The 27,135-nt window shown below is 42.9% G+C and overlaps 1 protein-coding gene across 1 annotated transcript in view; it reads right to left on the bottom strand.

Moving 5' to 3' along the window:
* Positions 1–12,818, bottom strand: part of LOC109415279 (uncharacterized) — a 43,104-nt gene extending 30,286 nt beyond the window's left edge. Inside the window, exon 1 of the mRNA XM_019689156.3 lies at positions 12,200–12,818. Coding sequence (XP_019544701.3) covers positions 12,200–12,606 — 407 coding nt within the window. The 5' untranslated portion in view covers positions 12,607–12,818. The remainder of the gene's footprint in view (positions 1–12,199) is intronic.
* Positions 12,819–27,135: the final 14,317 nt, after the last annotated feature.

The following is a 27,135-nucleotide window of genomic DNA, read 5'->3' on the forward strand; positions in this document are numbered from 1 at the left end:
AAGGAATCTGTGAAGGAACTTCTGGAAAAATTCCTGTAGGAATTCTTAAAGGAATTCCTGAATGAACTTTTTGAGAAATCCTTGCATTGTTTCCTGGATGGATGCCAGATGAATGATTTAGGAAATCTTCGAAGGAACTCTGGAGGAATTCCTCAAGAAACTCTTGGAAGAATCTCTGAAGGAACATCCAAAGAAATCCTTTAAGGAAGTCCTGCAGGTATTCCTGAGAGAACTTATAAAGAAATCCAATGTTCCTTTCGGAAAAATCCCTGTAGAAACTCCTTGAATACCTGAAAAAAAAAAACTTCTGAAAGAATCCCTGAAAACTTTTGAATAATTCTGGAAGGAATCCTGTAAAAAATCATGTAAGAACTCCTGGAGGAATTTCGGAAAGAATTTCTGGGAGGAATTTTTGTAGGATCTCCTGGAAGAATTCTTGAAGAAACCCTGAAGGAACTTCTTGGAAAATCCTTTGAGTATTTCCTGGAGGAATGCCTGGAGCAATCCCTGAAGTAACTCCTAGAAGGAACTCATGGAAAATCCCTGACTCCTAAAGGTATCATTGCAGGAAATCCAGCATGCATCCTTGAAGAACTTATGAAGAAATTCTTGGAGGAATGTTTAAGGAGTTTCGGGAAAAATTCCTAGAAGAATTCTTGAAGGAACTCCCGGAGAAATTCTTGAAGGAACTTTTTAAAAAATCCTTTGAGTATTTCATGGAGGAATCCCTGAAGGAACACCTTGAAAATCTCTTAATGAACTCTGGAGGAATCCTGGAGGAAACTCCTCGACGAATCGCTGGAGGAACAGGTATCAAATCATTTTATGCGTCTTCGGTTTGGGTGCTAGTTATGGACCCTCTAAGCAACCGAAGTTCACTTCTACGGCCTTTTAGCAATGCTACCTTAATGGATTGTCTCTAAGTGAAATTTTATAACAAGTTTCATATCCCCTCTTTACGTTAAGAACGTAAAACATACAAAATCAATAAATTATTCCAGTAAAATACGTATTTCAAAATATGCATCGACGTTGTCCCCCATTATAGAATTGTCCACATATATCTTGGAGCCTGTAGTGGACCCCCCCCCTGCTGCCGACGCTGCCAGTGAACCCTCCCAAATGTAGTAGTAAACCCTTTTTGAGTGTTTACATTAACATAAACAAAGACAAAATAGCCAATTTTTGTGGCCACTGGGAAATCCGTTTGTCAACAGCTGTTGTGTAGCAAGGTAACTGATGTTCCCCCGGTGAATCAGTTGAGAACATTGAGCATTTATGTTTTGGTTATCCTGCAGAAAGTCCACTATAGGCAAAAGGGTCCATTACTAGCACTAAACCTCATCATAGCTGATTCAGAGGCTACCCATTAATTACGTAAGGGTTTATGGGGGGAGGGGGGGTTTGGAAAATCTTACGCGCCATACAAAAATTTTTGGGTTCTCATACAAAAAATCTTACAAGGGGGGGGGGGGGGGGGTGGTGTCGAAAAATCGCTAAGATTCCCTCACGTAATTGATGGACAGCCCCAGTGTACTCAAAAGTTTTTCACCCATACGCGTACCTTGGTCCTCCCTACTCCAATGTCGTGTGCGCCTGGCATGCACTACGCCAGCGAGCACAATTTTAGAGAAGGAAGGAGCGGCTCCTTAGGAGCCCGACATTGAAGCTGGGGGCCAGCTACGCACATGCACCCACCCTTCTTTCTTACCTTATCACTACCTTTGTTTTGTTGTTTCTACCGTTCTGTTCCGGCTCCAGCTAACCCAATCGACGCTGATAAAAATCGACTTCTCACCCGTCTTGGCCTAAACATCACTCACGGGAAGCGCACCCATCGGCAGGGGGTGATCGAATGAGTTGCAGAGAGGGTGTTCTTGGACACCGGGCGGGTGGTTTCGATAAACGGACCCAGGAACACTTCCGGCTCGACTAGACGTTAGCATTGATAGTGCTGACCTTTCGGTAACTCTTCAGAAGACCGTCCTTTTCGCATTTCTACAAAAAAAAAACAAACAAGTGTATATTGGTTTAACATCATCCAAAATTCCTATGGAAATCCATATCGCTCTGAATTTTCCAAGAATCCACCGTGAATGTGAATACTAACCTGAGATTGCAGCTCTAGTGAGAACAACATCATCCACGCCACCAAGCATCGCCACCGTCAGGGCGAACTTTTTTCCGCATTCAACGATGATTACGTGGCGTGGTGAAGACATGGTGTTCCGCAACGCACCGTTTAACACTTTTCACACTCCTGAAATGTAGATAATTAATTCAATGTATGCTAATTAATGCTTAAAAACTTGTTTTTTACCTTTCCTGCCGACCCGGCCGATCCATGTTTGTTTTGGGAGAAACTTTGTTTTGTTTCCATTTGACAGATTGATAACCATGAATCCATGTATATTCATGATGTCCATGTATAGGCAAAAGAAGATCAATCAGATTCGAGGCAGAAGTTTTCAATCGAAAAAATGTATGGACATTTGAACATTTTTTCATTTTTTTCAAATATTTCGACATTTTGGCAAAAAATATTTGGTAACGCAGTTAGCTATCATTATTAGCTACAACCTGTACCAAATATTTTTTCTGATAAAACGTTTATTAGGTCAAAATACCATTTTTTGCAATTTTCTTCATACATTTTAAAAGTGAAAAACTCCTGCACACTAGCGCCATCTGTTGCAATTTCCGCCAAAGCGGGTAATCCATTCCCAGAGGAATCCCTGGAATAATTCCTAAAGGAATCTCTGAAGAAATTCCTGGAGGAATCCCAGGAAGAAATTGCTGGTGGAATTCTTGGAGAAATCCTGGGCAATTCCAGGGGTTCACTTAACAGTCCCTGGAGAAGGTTTTGAATTAATTCCTGGAGGAGTTCCTGAAAGAATTCCAAGAGAAGAGAACTCCTGAAGGAATTTAAAAAGTGTTCTTGGGGGAATTTTCGGAGGAATTTTTAAAATAATCCCTGGAGTTGTTCCTGAAAGAAACACAGAAAATATCCCCGGATGAATCCCGGGAGATATTCTTGAAGGAAAATCTTGAGGAATCCCGGAAGCAATCCCATGAGAAATTCCTTAGGAAATCCCGAGAAAGCTTTCTTAACAAATTACTGGAAGAATTTCTGTAGGAAAACAATTTGAAGGAATCCATGTCTGCAATAATTTTTAGATGAATTATTGTTGGAATCTTTGGATGAACTCCCAAAATAATGTTTTGTACAATGTTTTAAGGAACTCCTGGATTAATTTTAAGCTAATCTCTAGTAAAATTTCTTGTCAGGATTTCTAGAATATATTCCTGCTGAAATTCTTGGAATTATTCCAGATTGAATTATTGGATCAATCTCTTGTGGAATTCTTGTTAAAATATATGGAGAAATCCCTGAAGAAATCTCTGAAGGAACACTTGCAGAACTCAAAAGTTCTGCGAAAACTACGTCATTAATCACATTCAGATAGCACCTTTCCATCCTCAATCGAAAGGCTTGGCAGAGCGATTTGTGGATACTCTGAATCGAAGACTGCGAAAAATCCTTCAGCTTGAGCATGAGCATGAGCATAGATGACCGCACAATTCGTAGTTGCTACTCCGTGATTGACCGGAGTAATCGAAATTGCACAGAGGACCAATGAATGGGGCTTGGGACTAACACAGCATTCTCAATGTACACAGGTCGAGAACTCTCAACTATATTAAGGTCAATAACGGCGCCGGTCACGTCCTTACAGTCATCGAGGATGGGAAGGAATGTTAGTAAAGACAAACGTTTATATAGAGACCGAGAATCGTTGCATCTCCACGTGTGTCTCAGGAAGGAATTCTTGTTAGTAGGGTAGGGTAACCATTGTCGATCTAGGAGTCACCCATGAATGGTGATACGATCTGACAATGGATCAATATGCACACATCGTCGTCCACAACCGATTGTCAGTATTACGAATTGTACTGTATAGTAGCAGCTGTTTTGTTAGTGGGGACTCCTATTCGTTTTGTTCAAGTTTTCACATCTTCCGGGAAATCTCCCGGAGTTGGAACAGAGTGCAGTAAAGGCAGCCCCAGTGACAAGTGATTGATTTTTGAAAACCGAGTTTGGTAGCTGTATGGTGCTTGTTTTGCAGTCGTGTATTAGCTTATGGTTTATATTTGACTAGCTTCCCTTTTACTCAGCTTTGACTGCTTCAATTCGATGGTTACACAACAGAAAGCAAATGACTGAACACAGACAAACAGACGTATCACTTGGAACAAAATGCGATAAAAATCATCGTCACGCAAACATAACCGCCCAATACTAATTATACTGTGGTGCGCAAATCCACTGAGTAGATGGCGGTAGTGAGCAAACGTCAAACAGGAGCAAAAGCGATGCGAGCGCCATGAGCGAGCGATTTGCGAACTACAGAATATTTGAATAATCCGTTAAAAAGGGAAACGATGGGAAGTGAGTAGAGTGAGACGTCTGTTTGTCTGTGACTGAAGCTTATACCGCTGAAAATGTTAGTTGGCTCGTATCCCTCAGATGTATCCAAGTGCTTCATCGAAATTGAGAGGTGGAGCGATCGTGATAACTGGCTGGAGGCAATCGATGATGAGCTAAGGTCCATGAAGGCAATAAAGGTGGCTGTGCAGTAGCTTGATAAAATCATCGACTTTGTGTCATCGAAGTCCAACTTAAGCAAGGACCTTAAAACGGCCCTGTTGCGACTTCGAGAGTCGATGAACCATGCCAAGCAAGACCACAAGAGACTTGTGGAAACCGCAGCAGCGGAAGAACCTCCAAAAACAAAGGCTGTGACGTCCATCCAGATGGAGGCCTTCGCTTTCGCAAGTAGACCAAAGGCTGCGGCGGATGCAACTGCTTTTGATAAGCACTCGCAGAAGCGGGTGAGGCAGCCGTCAGGTGAGGAGCTGCCAGGCGGTGCCCACAGATCACAGATTTTTGCGACTATAAAGATTTTTCAAGATTTCCAGGCTGTAAACAAATCTTGGAATCGATATCGAATAATAATCTTCATTTTCATGTTTATACCTATTTGATTCAGGCCCATCTTACATTAAATGTAAAAAAATTACCAAATAAAAATATCTCCTACAGAACTACGAAGGGCAGCAAGGGCAGTCGTCAACATATTGTATACTGGAAAACTTCAACTATTTGAGATTTTACGGCAATTTCTAAGAAACTCATGGAGGAATTCCCAAGAGTTTCCTGGATGAAATCCCGAGAAACCCCTGGAAGAACTCCTGGAGGAATTCTCGAGCAACTTCTGGAGAAATTTCAGAAAAAAATCCTGGGGAACTCCTGCGGAAATTCCTGGAGAATGAATGAATTTCCAGGGAACTCCTGAGAAAAAATGCCAGGGAACTCCTGGGGGAATTTCCTTAAACTGCTGTAGAAATTTCAAAAGAACTCCTTGAGAAATTCCCGTAGAACTTTTGGGCGTATCCTTAAGGAACTCTTAGAAGTATTTCCGAGAAATTCCAGGAGGAATTGCTTAGGAACTTCTGGTTGATTTTCCGAAGAACTCCTGGATGACATTTCTTTTATTTCCTGGAGAAATTTGCCAGGTACTTCTTTCAGTATGCCTGAGGAACTCCTGGAGGAATTGCATAGCAAATACTTGAGAAATTCCCGTGCAACTTTTAGAGGCATTCCTGAAGAACTCCTCTTTAGGCATTCCTACAGGATTTCTCGAGGAACTGCTACAATATTTCCCAAGAAACTCTAGGAGGAGTTCCAGAAGAATTTTAATCCTGGGAAGTACCTGGGGGGATTTACAAGGAACTCTTATGGAATTTCTGTGGAACTCCTACTATATTTCCTAAGAAACTGCTGGGGAAATCACCGAGAACCTTCTGCAGGAGCTCTTGGAGAGCTCCTGGAGGAATTTCCGGGAAACTTCTGCAGGAATCCCCCGGGAACTCTGAAGCAATTTTCGTGGCTTAGTCAAAATATTCCCGGGGAACTCCTAGAGAAATTTCTGAAAACATTCTGGAAAAAATCTCAGGGAAATCCTGGAAGGATGCATACACAATTACTGGACGACTTCTTGTGAAAATACTGGATGATTTTCCGATGAATTCCTGAATTTGATTCCGAGAACGAATTCGTGGGGAATTTCTTCAGGAGTTCTCCTGAAATTCCTGGAAGTACTCCTGGTTAAGTCATGGAGGGATTCCCAGATAATTCCTAGAGAAAATTGGCGGAGAACTCCTGAAGTAATTCATGGTCTTGCAATTGTTCCCCATTGGAGGAATTCTCGGAGAACTTGGAGAGCAATTTCTAAATTGGACTTTAGAGAAACTCCCTGGGAACTTCAGGAAAAATCCTCTGAGACCTCCTGGAGGAATTCCCCGGGTTGAGAGTTTCTAGAATAATTATCAAATTCAGATTATTGTTATAAAGATCAATTATCCACAAAAATGAACGTTTTTTAATTAGTTTCTCCGCAATATAATTGATTTTAGCCAACATAAAGCGCAGTGAGAACGTAGCATAAGGCTGCCATCATAAGTATAATATCACTTTAAAGAACTTTGCAGCTTGAATTTCGAACAGTTACATTAAGACCATCTCAACAAGCTCAAAGAGATTTATTTGACCCAAAACATCATTTTTTGAAGTTTCATTTCTGAATGTGTTATAAATTAAGCGATATTTCGCAAATTAAATCAATCATGTTTGAAATCTCTCAAGTGATCTCGATCCCAGTACATTGACCCAGCTCGAAAGAAGCAAGGAAAACGAAAATCTCAAAAACAGATGTAACAAGGCCACGGTTGTGCTACTTTTCCCCGAATGTCGGTTCCCCGAATGTCGTTTCCCCGAACGCCGTTTCCCCGAATGCCGCTTCCCCGAATAACCCTTTTCCCCGAATGCCGTTTGCCCGAATAAGTACGTTTCCCCGAAAAAAAATGATGTACTGTCAAAAAATGATTAGATGCGAAATTGCTACTGGATATTTTTTAAACCTAGGTCGCTTTTATTAGTTTTATTTCTAAAGTGTTGTCGGCTAACACTTAATCAGAGGAAACTTCCTTCCTACAAAGATGGTTGTTCTTTCGAATTCTTTGGGAACTGTTAACATTATAGTTAATATTGATTCACTAAAAATGTTCCTTAGATTTTTGTTAACGTCGCAGCTAATATAGCATCACTAAAAAATTGCCCTTCTTTCAAAGAAGGCGATTCTTTCAAGTTTTGATTAACATCGCAAGTAATAAAGTTTCACTAGAAATTTTCCCTTCTTTTAAAAATGCAGTTCTTTCAAGTTTTAATGCTAACAAGTTTTTGTTAACATCACAACTAATATAGTTTACCTAGAAATTTTCCCTTCTTTCATAGAAGGCGGTTCTTTCAGGTTTAAGTGCTAACAAGATTTTGTTAACATGGCAGCTAATATAGTTTTCCTAGAAATTTTCCCTTCTTTCAAAGAAGGCGGTTCTTCCAAGTGTAAATGCTAACAAGTTTTTTTTTAACATGGCAATTAATATAGTTTTTGAAATAACTAGTACTGACAAAGTTTCCGTTGAAGTTGTTGTATTTAGTTAAATTTCAGTTAAATCATGTACATACATACATACATATTTTTAAAGAATATATAAAAACTAGTGAATTGAAACTACTTCTTACGCGTTTCGGGAAAACGGGAATTCGGGGAAACGGCATTCGGGGAAACGACATTCGGGGAAACGGCATTCGGGGAAAAGGGACATTCGGGGAAACGGCGTTCGGGGAAACGACATTCGGGGAAAAGTAGCACAATCCAAGGCCACCTAGCCAAAAATACATTGTAAAGGGACATTGACTGCAGCCAGCCAATGTTTGCACCACAAGAAGGGAACGCATGTTCCATACAGTACAGATCACTTAAGCTACAGTCTGTTTATAACACAGTCCCGCAAAGAGTGAAACCAAATCTACCTATCGAACTGTCAAATCGGCTACCTATCGAGCACGCCAGCAAAATTGTGAAAACAAAGTCGGGCGAAGAAGAAGAACAACACTCAAAAGAAGTTGTCTTTGCGTGTCTCTATATATACAGTCTCTAACTTAAGCAAGCTACCGAAGGCAAGCACGCATGGCCGTAGACGTGGAGGCGTGCAGGAGACCAATAAACACTTTATGACCTATCGTTCGCCCGGCGGGATGCGCTTTGACATTGCATGTGCACTGATAGCTCTCACGACGGGAAAAAGGGAAAAGTGACACCAACCGGTGCGCTGTGAGGCTCGGATTCAGAAATGATGAAAAGTCGTAAAATTCTCGGTGCTAAGGCACCGAGGGCAGGTTCTTCATGCGGCGGTACTGATGCGGTGGTGTTGGATCGTAGCTATGGGAGTGATTCCGGCATGATCCCCCTCGCACAAGAAAGCAGTACCCGGCTAATCAACAAAAACTATTGATAGTAGCGGGAACCAATGCCAGAAAAAAACAGGGCAATAAAACCCGAAATTGAAATGCGCCTTGATGCATCCACATCGAGGCGGGGGATAGGTCTAGAATATTTGGTGGAAAACAAATACGATTAAGAACAAGTACAGAAGTCTTAAAATTTGGTTGTGCCTGCTTGCATTAGGTAGTGAGGGAAGGGGATATTAGTTTTAAGTTTGGAAACCAAAATTGTAAGGTTCTCTTTTCTTCTTAGCATTGTAAGTGGGCCCTAAGGCCCAAGATTTGGCTATAAAAGCGGATGGTCCCGCTTCAATAAAGCATTCTTTCATTGATCACGCAACAGTCGCGTACATTATTTGAATCAAACCCGAATTCCTTAAGCAGTCGCCTGATTTTCCAAAGTCGGTGAGGCGAAGTTCTTTTGTAGTCACAACATATCGATTGGCTACAATCCTTCCGCGCCCCTTCGGAACCTAAGGTGACAAGTTCTTAGGCCAAAGACTTGTTTGAGGACAGTCTTAAGTCGTAAGAAGTTCTTACTTACTTACTTACTAAGAACGATCCAGGAAAATAGCTTTCCTAGTGTCGCTTACTGCACCTTTGTAAAAGTCAGTGAGGCGAAGTACTTTTGTGGTCACAACAAACCGCTTGGCCACAATCCTTCCGCACTCCTTTTACAAGGTAAAGTTTTCGATCCCTGAATTAGTGACTTGTCGAAGATACAAGTCACATTCAGAGAACACTTGGAACGCACATTTAAACCAAACCCCAACGAACTCACAAGTTCCACAAGGAACACCTTCGCACAAACCACAGAATGTAATAACAATTTTGTTACAGTTTTCCTTAATTTTATAATAAGCATTTTTACATCACAGATTTCATGCAAGATTTTTTTAAGTTAACTACAGATAACTAAGATTTTTTGGGCCAAAATCACAGATGAAAACCGAAAAAAAATGTGGCAACACTGGTTCTTATGGGAGCTCGCTTTGCTTGTAGTTGTGACATGTTTTGCACCATACACGGATCTCACGCACACGAAGTATCTTCTTCCTCACCTCTATTGCCTCTATTCTTCATTACACCAACAAAGCTAGCCATGAAAATGTTTGACAATGCACAGGTCATTTTGACAGATCACACACATGCACGAAAAAGACGGATAATGTGTTCTACTTTATCGATTTTGTTGCCGTCCTTTTCATGCTCATGTTACATCTGTCAAAATGACCTGTGAATTGTCAGTCATTTTGAGGTTAGGTTCGTTGGTGTAATAAAGAATTAGACTCTCATTGAGCGGTGACGGAAAACCTGTTGCTGTTGGCGCAACCACACAGCTTCTTCAATGTAAACATTGCGTTTGACGTTTCACAAGTTTTTACAACAAGATGAAGTTGGGTAAGATTTCTTGTGGCACAATTATGAAGCCTTGTCTGGTGTAAAACAAAACGGGCTATTTTCTATGCTAATTATATATAGCAGTGTGGCAGCGAGGACATCATCGGAATCGGTGAATACGGAGAACATCTTGTTATTTAAGCAAATATAGCTCAGAATCTGAGTAGGAAAATTTAAAGGTGCGCTAGTGAAATATTTCTTCAGAAAGCGCCATCATGGTGTCGAAACAAGTTTTTGAGTGGGAAAGTCACCGTCGATGTCGCTACTGAGCTTGTTTTTTTTCTTTACACAAGATTTTCAAGTAATTTTATTCGAGCATGTTTGTCTGTTCTCTGTGGAGCAAAGGTCGAGTATGCAGGAGATTTGTATGTGGTAGAGATTTCACTCTGGACAACATTATTGCAACGATGTGGATTCGGGAAACCGCTGGTGTGATGCGAAGTATAAATACTATCACCGCTACTATTCCGCATCGTAATCGACGAGATCATGGTGGGGGCGATTGATCGTGCAACGAATCGTGGGTTATTTTCCCACTAAAATTTCTTTGGGGATTCCTCTAAAACTTCAATCTGGGATTACTTCAGCAATTCGTTCATGGATCTCTTTCGACTTTCCTTCAATGATCTCTCCAGGAGTTTCTTCAGGGATTCTACCAAAAAAGTCCTAAGTAGTTCCTCCACGATTCCGTTCAGGCATTCAAACTGGAGTTCCTATGGGTTTTGATCAGACATTTCTTCAGGAATTCCTCCTGGAATCCCTTCTGAGATTCCTCCTGGAATCCCTTCTGGAATTCCACCAAACGTTACTTCAAGTATTCCTCCAGGAATTCCTTGAGGAATTCACTGATGTCTTCAGAAGTTCAAAAAGGGACTCCACTAGAAGTTCTTTCAGGGATTCTTACAGGAGTTTCTTCAGGAATTGTTAAGATCTTGTAGAATTTCTATAGGAGATCCTTCAGGGATCTCTAAAGAAGATGCAGAAGTTCCATCCATATAAGTTCAGGAATGTCTTCAGAGATTTCTTCTTTTTCTTATTTATGACTCGACGTTCGCATTGGAACTTGGCCTGCTTCGCTTCAACTTAGTGTTCTTAGGGCCCTTCCACAATTAATTGAAGGGCTTTCTTTGCCTGCCACTGCATGTATATTGTGTGGCAAATACAATGATACACTATGCCCAGCGAGTCGAGAAAATTTCCCCGACCGGAACGGGAATCGAACCCGCCGTCTTCGAATTGGCGATCCAAAGCCTTAACCACTAGGCTAACTGGAGACCCCAGAGAAAGCTATCAAGTAAAGTAAAACTCTACATCTGATTTCGAAATACATTCAAGAAGGAAGGCAAAACAAGAATGGCCGGCGTTCCGGAAACCATCGTTCCGGATAACGGGACACAGTTTACCAGCTATGAATTTCAAAAGTTCTGCGAAAACTACGACATTAAACACATTCAGATAGCACCTTTCCATCCTCAATCGAAAGGCTTGGCATAGCGATTTGTGGATACTCTCAAGCGAATACTGCGGAAAATCCTTCAGCATGAGCATGAGCATAGATGATCGCACAATTCGTAGTTGCTACTCCGTGATGGACCGGAGTAATCGAAATTGCACAGAGGACTAATGAATGGGGCTTGGGACTAGCACAGCATTCTCAATGTACACAGGTCGAAAACTCTCAACTATATTAAAGTCAATAACGGCGCCGGTCACGTCCTTACAGTCATCGAGGATGGGAAGGAATGTTAGTAAGACAAACGTTTTTATAGAGACCGAGAATCGCTGCATCTCCACGTGTGTCTCAGGAAGGAATTCTTGTTAGTAGGGTAGGGTAACCATTGTCGATCTAGGAGTCACCCATGAATGGTGGTACGATCTGACAATGGATCAATATGCACACATCGTCGTCCACAACCGACCATCGGTCCAGTCGCGCATGATCTGGATTCACTTTGGTAAATGATGTTATTCATGCAACCTATCTTTGAAACACTTTAATACATTCAAGAGCGATCTGCATTTTGCTGAGAACTCAACAGCCCAAGGACCAACTAGATCATGTTGTTTGATTTTTAGTATTCATGTTTGATCCCACGAGTAGCACGGGAAAGAAGGGCCACTACACCAGAGCCAGAGCCCTGCATTAACGCGGTAAGGGACACAATACTGTGGGGGTGCCCAGGTACCGAAGTAAAGTTGATTTAACGTCCCAACTGAACAAAGCCTTCTTCTCAGCTTAACTCAGTTTTTAACTTGCTGAATACCTGCGCATTTGCCGCTTTAAATATTTGGGCGCTTGTTTAAACTAAGTAATATTTATTCGACCTACTGGTTAAAATTCCCTGGGAAGTCAGATAATCAACATCCGTGACCATCCGAATTCCACAATCTCACCTGTACCGACGATCCGGATATCGCGCCCGCTCAGTCAAATGCGGAGCGAGCTGCTGGTGGGGCTCGTGTTGATGACGACTGTGTTGGTGTTGGTGGTGGTGACCCTGATGCTGATGCTGCGGCGGCGGCTGCTGCTGTGAAAAAGATCCGTGCCGTCCAGCACCGGACTGATAGCGATCCGAACGCATTCCCTGCTGCATCAACGGGGCGGGCCCCGACGACGACGGCGACGGTCGATACGAATGACCCTCGAAACTGGACCGTCTTGGCGGGCGACCACCTGAAGAGAAACGACCACCGGGAGGCGAATTACCACGACCCCCACGAAAGCGACCGTTCGGAGGGGGACCTCGGCGTCCTCCACCGCCGTAATCCGGACGGCCGCGCGAAAACCGTGTCATACGCATTGCTGTGGACCGTGCACGAGTGGAACTTTTCCTTCACTTTAGACCCGGTTTATTCCGCGGCGGTAACCTGATTTTTCGCTTCACGGATGTTTTTGTTTTGAAATGGCTGTTCACACGCACAGAATTTGCTGCTGCGCTTCACTTTTGCACTCTTTTTTGAAGATTTTTCTACTTTTCGCTTCTTGATGTTGTTTTTATTTAATTTTCTGACAGTTCGTTTTCCTTCTTCGATCATGGGTGATGCATGTGTCGTTCGGGTTGTCCGGACTGTGAAATATTTCTGTTTATGTTTATTCACACACTAAAGGTCAGTTTACTCAAATATGGGCAACATTTGGCATTAGGTCAATTGGGTTTTTAAATTAAGAAAAATGTATTGATTTTTTGATTTTATACGAAAGAGCACCTTTTTCTGAACCACCATGATTTTTTTCAGATTCTTAGAACTTCATTTTGGCACCTAAAATTGATTTCGAAGAGAATTTTCGAAATCACCTTTTGACAGCTGGCCAACTGCTTGACAGCTCCGCCCAGTATAAAATACGACAAGGGGTGATTCGACAAATCGCTCCCATACAAACTTCAAACTGATTTTTAAATAGGTTCCCGGGCACAGAAATTCATGAAAATTTGGATTTCGGCTTAGTTTTGCATGCAGATTCTGAATATGGAATTATCTCAATACAGTCGGAACCCGCTCGTTGAGCCACAACCTCCACCCAACCAACGAATTCGATTCGCTAGTTGGGTGAAGTGATAGCAGCACAAGGGGCGTGCGCATTGTTTTTTTTTTAATCATGTTTAGGTTGGAAGTAAAAAGTAAAAAATTTCAATTTGTTTTACATTTAGAGCAAAACTGATACGTTTTGCAAAATACATATATGACCAATGCGAGAAATTATAATTTTTACCCATTTTAGTCGGTGAAGTGAAAATATAGATGTTTATGAAACCACCCGGACCAAAATGCAAGCACAAAACGCTTTCAATGATCGACAAAATAAAGATTGCCGATGTTTTGCATTTGTTCCGAAGTAACTGTACATTTTGTTTTTTTTTTTAAGAAATATTAATAGAAATTCTTCTCGATTATCAGTAAAGTTTGTAGTGGACCTCGCGTCGTGGTAGTGAGAACCCCTGGGTAGATCGAGGCGAACAGAGGAGAAGAGTTAGTGTGGAGTGAGAATCAGGATAGATCGGAGGTTTGAGTGAAGTAGCTCGGAGAAATTTTGTTGAATTATATAAAGAAATAAAAGGAATAAAATAAAAGTTGAATTGGTGAAGTAAAAAAAGAAATTAAGGAAGGTGGAAATAAGTGAAATCATCACAGTTGGAGGCTCCGGCGAGATGATTCGTTGGGAGACGGATCGACTTTGAAATCAAACATTGAGGCTTTGATAGAAAGTGTTGGAAAATATAATGATTGCATAACGGATTTTAAGTGCAAGAAAACAAAAACGGTTTGAAAACGCGATGAACAGAAAAAACTGTGCCTTAAAACCTTAAAATTACGAGAAGTGGCTACATGTGCGATCATAGACATAACCTGGGCAGAAATGAGATTGTGAGACGTGAGAAGTATTCAAGTGAGATGTTATGAGGGATGAGCAGTGACTGCGATTGTCAGTGTGACACAGAACTGTAAAAGACAAACAGGAAGAGCAAAACAAAACAAAAAGTGAAATTTTTATAAATAAATCAGAGCAGACAATTTTGGACAATTGGGGAGCAAAATTTGTAAATACAAGGCTTACGTGAAAGCCAGGAAAGGTTAGTAGCGTTCCTATATTCATAAAAATCGTCGTTGGATCTACCTTGGTCTGTGGTTTACAGGGGACCCGTGGATCATCGGAATGTTTCCAAATCCTAACTTCAACATCAGCGGCATCCCGCCTTGGGCATACAACAACATGCAAGGGAATTTGCCGATGAACGAACGTAATACTACACTACGGGAATCGGTAATACCACCTCCGTTCCTGCCTCAGGATGTGGAACCAGGATTTTTGAGGCCACCAATGCCAGCTCAAGCGGATTACCGTAACCTATTGGCTGGAAGCACTACGCAAGCGGACGGTGATCAGGCCAGCAATGCGTATCAAGCCAGCGCAGTTCAGGAGATACCGCTGGAAATATCGCAAGCATCGCAAGGGAGTCAAACGCAACCAAACGAAAATAGTGATGGAGTAAATCAACAAGGACGAAACACTGGCGGGGATGGAGAAAGAGCGAATGTCGGAGAAAGCGGAGGTGCACACAATGAAAACACCCCAGTACAGACGGATCCTGCAGTATTGCAATCGATTCAACAACTAGCAACGGCAGTACAGTCACTGGGTCGGCGGCTGTCGGACATCCAAAACGTTCAGCTCTGCGGATTCCTGGCAGGGGGACTCCCGGCAACCATGGCGCCAGGAATGATGGCAGGAAACCTGGGACCTGCGAGAATGCCTATGGGATGTAACACTTCGGCTTGGCCGGGGAACACCGGTATTCCGACGGGGTCAGGATTGCCGGGCTGGAACAGTGTAGGCTACGGATCAGTTGGGGCTTCGGTACCAGCAATCAGCCGAAATATGGCGGTAAATAGTCTGCTAAAACCAAAATTCAACGGAAATTTCGATGAGTGTCATCCAGTTGAATTTCTGCAAGAACTCCACATCTACTGTGATAATCTCGGATTACAAGCTGCGGAACGACTACAAATGGCGTTGTCGTGCTTGGAAGGTGAAGCAAGAACCTGGTCACGGGGATTCGGATACCTGTTGGCAGACTACGGAAAATTTCAACAATACTTCAGAGAGCAGTACTGGGGACAACGCGCCCAACGACTTGTTCGGGATGAACTCATGCATCCCGGTCAACCATTTCACAAATTTCGTTAAAGTTCTTTACCAAAATATAAAGAATAACGTCGACTATTCTTTACTGATTATTACTTTACATATATTCAAACAACTTCATCGATCGATAACGAAACTTGAAAAATGTCCTTTATCGGTCAAAAGATAAAAACCTTTACCGAAACGTAACTTAATTTCGTTAAATTTCATGTTGTCGCTTGAACTTTGGTTTTCTTCGTGCATATTTATCGGAACATATTCAATTTCCGATATCAACGTAACTTTGCATATTGATATCGAAGAACAAAGATTAGTCACGACACTCCTTTACCGTTCTGTTCGGTATCGTTGGGTGAAGCTGAGTAAAGGTGTTCTGATATCTCATATGACAGGAGCAATGTTTTGGTTTTGCTCGAATTAGAAAAAAATAAAATGAAACCAAGGATAAATCAAGACGGTTACTCCTTGGATTTCTCCGAGCACGAAAATTCCTGGGAAAATGCTTTCTAGGTCCGGATTAGGCCACAGCTCACCGGATTGCTCCCCCGGGACAGCAATATCAGCAGAAATATATATTGGTAGGTATTCTGGACATTTTATTGGCAGTAGGAAGCCACCGCCGTGTTGCATTATTTCCGTTCACCGGCAAAACTCACTCCGTTCGGGAACCCTGTGAAAGATCCGAACTTTATTTGATAAATTATGTTTTATTTGATTAATTATGGTTTCTTAATATGATGTTTATTCAGTTCGTCAAAGCCATTTTTTAATAATTCTGTTGTGGCTTTGGAAACTGCTAAAGGCTAGTAATTTGTTGGGTATTTGAATGCATTTGGCCACCCATAATCATTGTAATACCGTGTGACTCAGTAAGTAACTATATCAACATAACATCGCCCAGTTCCTATAAATGTAAGTTCAATTCCCAATTTAGGAAATAATTACAAAAAAAAAATCATAATAAACATGAACAGGAAAAGTGGGTGGTGGGTGAGGTGGCTTTTTTTAGATTTTTTGAATGATTATGACAGGTCGGTAAAGTAGAACCCACTATTTTTTAATATCGATGTGTCGTCAAAAATATTTATCAATCGATATCGAGGTAACTTGGTTGTTATTTAAATTTCTTTATGAAACGATGTCGATCGCTATCGATTTTCGGTATGAACGTCTTTAAAGGTCGTTATAAAGAAATGTAAAGATTTTTAAAGAAATGGTTGATCGGGATGGAGCATATGATTTTCGATCTGGTCTGAAGATGACGGAATACTTCCTAACGTTGGTGACAAAAGCAAGGTATCTGGATCAGGCACCTCCGGAACGGGATTTAGTGAAACAGCTAAGTAAACACTTCCCTCGCAATGTATCTTATCTGCTGCATACTTGTGTGGACATTGCAAGTGCCCATTCGCTCTTGCAAACTGAAGATCAGTACAGTGGAGGCAGGAGTGTGATGCAGAATCGACCTTTACAGAACACTTGGCGGAACCGATCAGATGAACAGTCGAACTCACCGCGATACAACAGTGCAGCATCTAACAGCAATAACGGAAGACAGAATACCCGGGAAGTGCGAACCGCCATAGTAGACTTCGGAGAAGAAGAGGTAGTTCGAGATGAAGGTGCAAACTTTCGTACAGCGGCGAGCGTTTTTGTAGGATCAGATGAGTTACTAGCGGATGACGAACGAGATGGAGAGATGAAAAAAATCCCTTACCGACCATCGCCGAAGGTAGAAGTCCAGATTGGAAACGTGACTGTTTTGGGCCTTATCGATACGGGTAGTGAAATCAACTGTATCTCGCAGCATCTTTTCGACCAACTCATCGCGGCAGGGGTAGAGGTGGAAGAATTCCCCGTTACGAAAACATCGGTTCGGGGAGCAGTCGGAAAGAAAAGTAGCAAAATCTCAGCGCAGATCTATGTCACCGTGCAAATACAAACGCTGTCGTTCGACCTGGTACTAGTCATAGTAAAGGATCTATATTGTGACCTTATTTTGGGAGAAATGTTCTTACACGAAACGGGAGCCCATATTCGCCATCAGACTAAGGATATTCTGTTACGTTCGGAAAACGAGGAGATCTTAGTGAAATTTTCCGGACAGAAGCAAGGGATGGAGAGTGAAGCACAGGTTGGAGAGTTGAAAGCGGTCCACGAGCAGGACCAAAATCGCATGCAGTATGACTACTTGACCGAAGCAGAAAAGGAAAGCCTGATGGCATTGCTCGCTGAATTCCAAGATGTATTCTCGGATATACCTGGGCGTACATCTCTATACGAACATGGGATTTTTTTAACTGATGATGCTCCATTCAACATGAAGCAGTACCCTATTCCATACTACTACATGGATAAAGTGGCGGCACAGATTCGACAGATGGAGGACTGGGGCATTATATCCCGAGCCCCTACACAGTATGTGAATCCCCTGGTGGTCACCCCGAAAAAGAATGGAGAAGTACGAACCTGTCTTGATGCGCGCCGCCTCAATAGGGTGTTGGTTAAGGATAACGAGAAGCCCCCGGAAGTTCAACGGATTCTGCAAAAGTTCGAAGGGGCTCGTTATTTTTCGACAATCGATCTTACCGCTTCATATTGGCAAATTCCCATTAAACCAGATCATCGCCAGTATACTGGTTTCATGTTCGATTCCCGTACTTATGTTTACAACGTCCTACCCTTCGGACTTTGTACATCAGCGGCTAGTTTCAACCGTGCCATGGATGTAGTACTTGGACCAGAAGTTCTAGAGTTCATTGAAAAATACTTGGACGATATCTTGATAAGTTCAGCCACCTTTCTAGAACATTTGCAGCATTTGAGAAAGGTTCTGACTAGGTTGAGAGAAGCAAAAATGACCATCAGCGCAACCAAATCAATATTTGCAAAGTCCGAAGTCACTTTCCTTGGCCATATTGTAGGGCAGGATGGAGTAACCGTCGACCCTAACAAAGTATCAGCAATAACGAACTTCCCTCGACCGAAGGACGAACGGGACCTGAAAAGTTTTTTGGGCTTGGTCAGTTATGTTTCTCGCTTTGTACCCAGTTTCGCTTCAACCGCTAAGCCACTTTATGATCTTTTAAAAAAAGATGTCAGCTGGAAATGGGAAGAAGAACAAACTGCTGCATTCGAAACATTGAAGAAACTTTTCCTGGAACACACAATGCTGAAGTATCCGCTCTCGGGAAAGCCGTTCAATTTGCAAACGGACAGTTCCTATTCCGGCGTCGGAGCGGTTCTGTTTCAACATGATGAAAGCAATCAAATTCGGGTAGTAAGTTACGCTAGCCGGATTCTAAGACCTGCGGAGATCAACTACACGGCTACGGAAATTGAAGCTTTGGCCATAGTGTGGGCGGTCACCAAATGGCGTCAATATTTGTTGGGAAATCGGTTCGTGATCATCACAGACCATCGAGCCCTGATCTTCTTGAAAAAGTGTCGTCTGTTAAATGCCAGGCTCACTAGATGGATTTTGTTTTTGCAACAGTTTGATTTTGAAATCGTGCATTGCAAAGGTAGTGATAACACTTGGGCCGACGTGCTTTCTCGCCACCCAGAAGGTCAATTGGAGTTCGGGGACAGAAGCACACTCCTTACGTTAGCGAAGCTCACATCGGAAGAACAGCAACTCAGATCCGTATTGAAGCAGTTGGGCAATGCACAGGAGGCGGACATTTTGTTGCAGCAGTTCAGGGATATGGAGGAAGGAGACCTACGCGATGGACGGATGTGTACCTACCGCCGAGAAAAAGGACTACTATTCGTCAAGCACGTGAACGGTTGGAGGCTTTTAATACCCGCAGCAGCTACAGAAGCGGTACTGAAATATTTCCACGATCACCTGGGACATTTCGGAGTGAACAAAACTTACAGTCGAATGAAACGTTCCGTATTCTGGAAGGGAATGAGGAAACAAACCAAGGATTATGTCCGTCATTGCGTTGTCTGTCAGTTGGCTAAGCCAGCTAATATGACTCTTTCGGGGACGACAAGAAGCATTCTGCCCAATGCAGTTAATGAAATGTTATCTATCGACCTATTCGGACCACTTCCACCCGGAGTAGCTGGAGTTCGTCATGTACTAGTGATTATCGACGTATTTTCGAAGTTTGTCACTTTATATGCTATTAAAACACCAACTGCGAAAGTTTTGTACCGTCGAATGGAAACCCATTTCAATACGTACGGAATACCATCGGCTGTATTATGTGACCAAGGTAGCCAATTTACGTCCAGTCACTGGCTACAATCAATGGAGAAGTTGGGCATACGCCTCATACACACATCGATAAGACATCCGCAGGCTAATCCAGTAGAAAGGACCATGCGAGAGCTCTCCCGACTTTGCGAACTTATTGCCAGCATAATCATAAAGCTTGGTCAACAATGCTGCCGAAATTTGCAGAATGGATCAACGGGGCGGTTCATGAGTCCACCGGACTCGCACCCATCGAGATTCAACTAGGACGGAGACCACGAGATGCAGTGCAGGATTTTCTACGCCAACCTTCGGACGGACCCGTAGAGGTTGATTGGGGGCAAGTTCATACACACTTGACGCTGGCGGCCGAGAAACGTAATAAGGATGCCAGGCGACAAAGAGTTTTTTTAATCCAGGAGACTATGTGTTGGTGAAAGCGAACCCATCATCCTCAGCAATCGATGCAGTAACCCGAAAGTTTTTTTTCGTCTACGAGGGACCGTTTGTGGTCACTAAAGTTCTACGACCGGATGTGTTTGTGCTGAAGAACCCGAAGAATGGAAAGGAACGAGGATTTTTTCATATCAGCTTACTCAAGCCATTTCGTGGTCAAATGGGAGAACAGGATGAGCAAACCCAATCGGATCGCGATCGTCACTGTGTTTGCTGAGGGGGGCCGTTGTAGTGGACCTCGCGTCGTGGTAGTGAGAACCCCTGGGTAGATCGAGGCGAACAGAGGAGAAGAGTTAGTGTGGAGTGAGAATCAGGATAGATCGGAGGTTTGAGTGAAGTAGCTCGGAGAAATTTTGTTGAATTATATAAAGAAATAAAAGGAATAAAATAAAAGTTGAATTGGTGAAGTAAAAAAAGAAATTAAGGAAGGTGGAAATAAGTGAAATCATCACAAGTTTAAGAAACCAAAAACTCATTAGCTCGCCCCTCGGAATTACAGATTGGTTGTCATTTTCAGTTTGACATTGAATTATGACATCCAGGTGCTTTTTAGTTGGCTGACAGCTCAACTAACGGAGCCCCAACTAAAAAGCCACCCAACTATTAAGCCCCCAACCAGCGGGTCATGACTGTACTGCTAAAGAAGCCAATTGGCTTCTTTAGCGGTGTTGAGATAATTCCATATTCTGAATCTGCATGCAAAACTGAGCCGAAATCCAAATTTTCATGAATTTTGGTGCCCGGGAACCTATTTAAAAATTAATTTAAAGTTTGTATGGGAGTGATTTTTCGAATCACCCCTCGTCGCATTTCGTACTGGGTGGAGCTGTCAAACAGTTACCCAGCTGTAAAAAGGTGATTTCAAAAAATCTATTTGAAATTAATTTTAGGTACCAAAATAAAGTTCTAAAAATTTGAAAAACAAAAAGCGAGATTTTTTCAACGTGTTGTACAAAATACAACAGCGCGATTGCTCGTGGGTTAATATCTCATCTGTTTATTTGTATTATGATTGTCTCCTTGCATTGAACGATGGTCAAAACAATCGTCTTTTGGAACCGGACCTATTGAAATGTTTGGCCTGATTTCCCTTGTTCGTTTAACTTTTACTTAAAACTAGCTGTACCCGGCAAACTTTGTTTTGCCTACTGCGTTTTTTGACGTTTCAAGTCCCTAGTCAAGTCCAAGTCCCCGTTTAAAATGCACAAAAACCCGATTTTCGAAAAACTTTCAATTTTTCCATGTTTTTTGTCTCATAAACCTTCCTTGGGTGAAAACTAACAGAACAAAACTTAGACGACCCAAATCGGACCATTCGTTCGCAAGTTATGTGCGGTCCCACGTATGCCGCTGCATTTATATATAGCGCATTTAGTTCACCACTGGACTATCGCACTAGTTTTCACGAGTGCGAAAACGCTAATAAAAGTGCGCGATTGCATCAAATCAACTCGGTGTCTTCAGAGCACTTGTTTTCCATAGATTGAAGAAATAGTGCGCCAAAGACATCAACCTGATTTGATGCAATCGCGCACTTTTATTTACGTTTTCGCACTTATAATGTCGCAGTTCGCAGTCCAGTAGTGAACTAAATGCGGTATATATATAGATTTGACACTTACTTACCTTACCGATCAGGCTAAGGCCGGGGTGGCGTCTGCTGTACATAGTAGCCGCCTCCATTTCACTCGGTCCATGGCTGTTTGTCTCCAGTTCCGCACTCGGCGTAGGGTCCGCAGATCGTCCTCCACTTGGTCGACCCACCTAGCTCGTTGCGCCCCACGTCTTCTTGTTCCGGTCGGATGACTCTCGAGAACCATTTTAGTCGGGTTGCTATCCGACATCCTGATGACGTGACCCGCCCACCGTAGCCTCCCGATTTTCGCGGTATGGACGATGGTTGGTTCTCCCAGCAGCTGATGCAGCTCGTGGTTCATTCGCCTTCTCCAAGTCCCGTCTTCCATCTGCACTCCGCCGTAGATGGTGCGCAACACCTTCCGTTCGAAAACTCCAAGGGCGCGTTGGTCCTCTGCACGTAGGGTCCATGTTTCGTGCCCATAGAGAACGACCGGTCTAATCAGCGTTTTGTAGATAGTTAACTTCGTGTTACGGCGAACTTTATTCGATCGTAGAGTTTTGCGGAGTCCAAATTAAGCACGATTTCCTGCCACAATGCGCCTCTGAATTTCTCTGCTGGTGTCGTTGTCGGCGGTCACCAGTGAGCCCAAGTACACGACTTCTTCAACCGCCTCGATTTCATCACCGTCGATATAAATTCGGGGCGGCAGGCGCGGTGATTCCTCCCTGGAGCCCTTTGCCATCATGTACTTTGTCTTCGACACATTAATGACTAATCCGATTCGCCTGGCTTCACTCTTTAGTCGGATGTACGTTTCCGCCATCGTCTCAAATTTACGAGCAATAATATCAATATCATCGGTGAAACCAAGCAGCTGAACGGACTTTGTGAAAATCGTCCCACTCGTGTTTATCCCCGCTCTCCTTATTACACCCTCTAAAGCAGTGTTGAACAGCAAGCACGAAAGACCATCACCTTGCCGTAACCCTCTGCGAGATTCGAAGGGACTCGAGAGTGTCCCTGATACTCGAACTACGCACATCACTCGATCCATCGTCGCCTTGATCAATCGTATCAGTTTATCTGGGAATCCGTATTCGTGCATAATCTGCCATAGCTGTTCTCGATCGATTGTATCATACACTACGATTGTTTATTTTGCGCTCGTTTAAAAATAACCCTACTCCCGACCAGGGTTAGTTTTGACAGTTCGATAGTGTGGAGTTTGGTATTTCACTGGGAAGGAATCACCCGACACATGCAGCACGCACAACTTACCCAGGCTGACGTCGGTTCACAAGTGGCAAGCGTGAACGCGGTTGGGTGACGCCTGGAGTTGTTGCTACGCAAGCAGGGATGCTAACATTGTCTGCTTGACAGTTCGCATCACATTCAAATGCTCTATATCGCCTGCTGTGATCAATCTCCTTTCCACAGCTTTATGCAGTACATCTTATATCTCACATCCTCCTTCTACTCTAAAGAAGTTTTACACATTTTTAACAAAAAAAATGAATTTCCGTATCTCAGTTTGGAGTGTTTACTTACAACGATTTAACATATTGCGGAGATTCCACCTGTTTAGACTTCTGCGCGAAAATTAGTTGCGTGGGCCCACAGATATAAAACCAGACCGCGTCCTGGTGAATATTTTACGCTGTGTTGCTAGGTACACATTTGGTGATAGTTTTGCATTATAAGCAAACATTTATAACGCTCCTCCTCCTCTTCTTGGCGTAACGTCCTCACTGGGACAAAGCCTGCTTCTCAGCTTAGTGTTCTATGAGCACTTCCACAGTTATTAACTGAGAGCTTCCTCTGCCAATGACCATTTTGCATGTGTATATCGTGTGGCAGGCACGAAGATACTCTATGCCCAAGGAAGTCAAGGAAATTTCCTTTACGAAAAGATCCTGGACCGACCGGGAATCGAACCCGTCACCCTCAGCATGGTCATGCTGAATACCCGTGCGTTTACCGCCTCGGCTATATGGGCCCTACATATAGCACATACACATTTATAACGCACCTACGCTGAAAATGAGCCTAATCATTTGCGTCGGAATCTATAAATCATCACAACGGGCAATAAGTTACTGTTATATTACATCATCGCATACGTTGCAATTGCTGCCATGAAGCTACCGAATACAGTTTCATTGTGAGGTACCATTCTGACTATGCTGCCGCTACTTTTTCAAAATAGCTCGAACATTTTAGTGCCTAATTGTGGGAGTGATATTTTCCGACGAGCAATAGGAGCTTGCACAGTGACGTCATCATCTCTCTCTCTCTCTCTCTCTCTCTTTTTCTCGTTCGGGGTCGCTCGATACAGCCGTCCTTGCTCGCGAAATAATTTTGAGGGCAATGCTTACAAATTGTATCTCATTTCGTTAGTTATGTTGGTAATGCAAGCCTCTATACTTGTAGTATTTAAAAGAAATTACCGTTTTGGTACTGGGTGATCCAGAAAAAAAATCTTATTCTTCGAGTCTTTATTTAATCTTATACCCAAATTTATCCCATTGCTCCGATGTTCAAATTCGAGATATCTCATAAAATACATTATAGATAAAGTTTATTGCCTTGCCATTCATTGGAACACTAGTCACAGAAAACAAACTGCATGACCATAATCCAGGGGGTGGGAAACTCGGCACAAAGTGCCCGGCACACTCACCGGCACACTTTTGGCACACTCGCCGGCACATTAATGATGCTGGCTGTCATCAAATTGGCAACACTTTTTTATGTTTTTTTTTCTGGAGGAGAAAGAAAATGAAGAAGAAAGTAACGAAAACAACTTTTCCCAATACATTGAAAAAAATAGAACTGGTATCGAATGTTTTTGAAGCTCGAAAGCTGCAAATTTCTTTCCAGCTGTGTCTAATGGGAGGCGTAATAAGAATGAGGACCAGGATGAGGACCCAAAGCGCTGGATTTCTTAGCAGCAGCATCAAGTCTTCCCTCCTGTCTTCCCCTGAGTCTATTTTTACTGCAACAAGCGCAGCTAGTGGGGGTTTTGATTACAATAAAGTTGCAAGAATCAGGATCAAAACAAAAGAAACGAAAGGTTGCCAGATACACAAAAAGCAATCAATCAACTGACAGCATGACTGCCAGCACGCTGGCACACTTTGGCACGTTTGGCACATCACCGGCACATTTGGCACAAAATGAAGTGTGCCGAGTTTCTCACCCCCTGCCATAATCCTTCTTCTGGCCAGCCAACATTGACGACACTCTTTGATAAATAATATATTGTAACCATACGATACCACATTTGCACGAATCAAAACTACGTGATTTTTCTAATATTTTTTTCGTACATTGCCAATGTTTATCTGCCATGACAAACAACACGATGCAAACTTCCGATCTGATATTTGCGCGAAGCAAAACAACGGGATCTTTCCAATCTAGCTTTTCGTCAGCGGAAATTGCCGGGACTCTCTCTTCACGACAAACAACACGCTGTAAGCTTCCGATCCGACATTTGCGCGAAGCAAAACAACGGGATCTTTCTAACCTAGCTTTTCGTAAGCGGACATTGCCGGGAGTCTTCCTCCACGACAAACAACACGCTGTAAGCTTCCGATCCGACATTTGCGCGAAGCAAAACAACAGGATCTTTCTAACCTAGCTTTTCGTAAGCGGACATTGCCGGGAGTCTTCCTCCACGACAAACAACACGCTGTAAGCTTCCGATCCGACATTTGCGCGAAGCAAAACAACGGGATCTTTCTAACCTAGCTTTTCGTAAGCGGACATTGCCGGGAGTCTTCCTCCACGACAAACAACACGTTGTAAGCTTCCGATCCGACATTTGCGCGAAGCAAAACAACGGGATCTTTCTAACCTAGCTTTTCGTAAGCGGACATTGCCGGGAGTCTTCCTCCACGACAAACAACACGCTGTAAGCTTCCGATCCGACATTTGCGCGAAGCAAAACAACGGGATCTTTCTAACCTAGCTTTTCGTAAGCGGACATTGCCGGGAGTCTTCCTCCACGACAAACAACACGCTGTAAGCTTCCGATCCGACATTTGCGCGAAGCAAAACAACGGGATCTTTCTAACCTAGCTTTTCGTAAGCGGACATTGCCGGGAGTCTTCCTCCACGACAAACAACACGCTGTAAGCTTCCGATCCGACATTTGCGCGAAGCAAAACAACAGGATCTTTCTAACCTAGCTTTTCGTAAGCGGACATTGTCTTTCTCCACGACAAACAACACGCTGTAAGCACAAAACAAAACAATTCGATCACTCTAGAGCTGCTGGAATTTGTTCTTTTGTTGCACTTTCACACTCTTTCCCGTCAATAATTGCCCATGCACAAACAGTTTTCCGCACGCATGCTCCAGCGGGAGCTACGTCCCCGAAAAATATCACACCGAACTTCCACTTTTCTCATATGGGTTTTGTGTTTCCCTCACTTGTTCACTAATGCATGCACATTGAAGGGTGATTCCTCCCAGCAAAAATATAGGTTCCATTTCCTCAATTAAACGAAAAAAAACTGGCAGGAATTCGCCAATGTGGAGTTTTGGTATTTCACTGGGAAGGAATCACCCGACACATGCAGCACGCACAACTTACCCAGGCTGACGTCGGTTCACAAGTGGCAAGCGTGAACGCGGTTGGGTGACGCCTGGAGTTGTTGCTACGCAAGCAGGGATGCTAACATTGTCTGCTTGACAGTTCGCATCACATTCAAATGCTCTATATCGCCTGCTGTGATCAATCTCCTTTCCACAGCTTTATGCAGTACATCTTATATCTCACATCCTCCTTCTACTCTAAAGAAGTTTTACACATTTTTAACAAAAAAAATGAATTTCCGTATCTCAGTTTGGAGTGTTTACTTACAACGATTTAACATATTGCGGAGATTCCACCTGTTTAGACTTCTGCGCGAAAATTAGTTGCGTGGGCCCACAGATATAAAACCAGACCGCGTCCTGGTGAATATTTTACGCTGTGTTGCTAGGTACACATTTGGTGATAGTTTTGCATTATAAGCAAACATTTATAACGCTCCTCCTCCTCTTCTTGGCGTAACGTCCTCACTGGGACAAAGCCTGCTTCTCAGCTTAGTGTTCTATGAGCACTTCCACAGTTATTAACTGAGAGCTTCCTCTGCCAATGACCATTTTGCATGTGTATATCGTGTGGCAGGCACGAAGATACTCTATGCCCAAGGAAGTCAAGGAAATTTCCTTTACGAAAAGATCCTGGACCGACCGGGAATCGAACCCGTCACCCTCAGCATGGTCATGCTGAATACCCGTGCGTTTACCGCCTCGGCTATATGGGCCCTACATATAGCACATACACATTTATAACGCACCTACGCTGAAAATGAGCCTAATCATTTGCGTCGGAATCTATAAATCATCACAACGGGCAATAAGTTACTGTTATATTACATCATCGCATACGT

This window comes from Aedes albopictus, chromosome 1 (genome assembly GCF_035046485.1).
Source record: "Aedes albopictus strain Foshan chromosome 1, AalbF5, whole genome shotgun sequence".
NCBI lineage: Eukaryota > Metazoa > Arthropoda > Insecta > Diptera > Culicidae > Aedes > Aedes albopictus.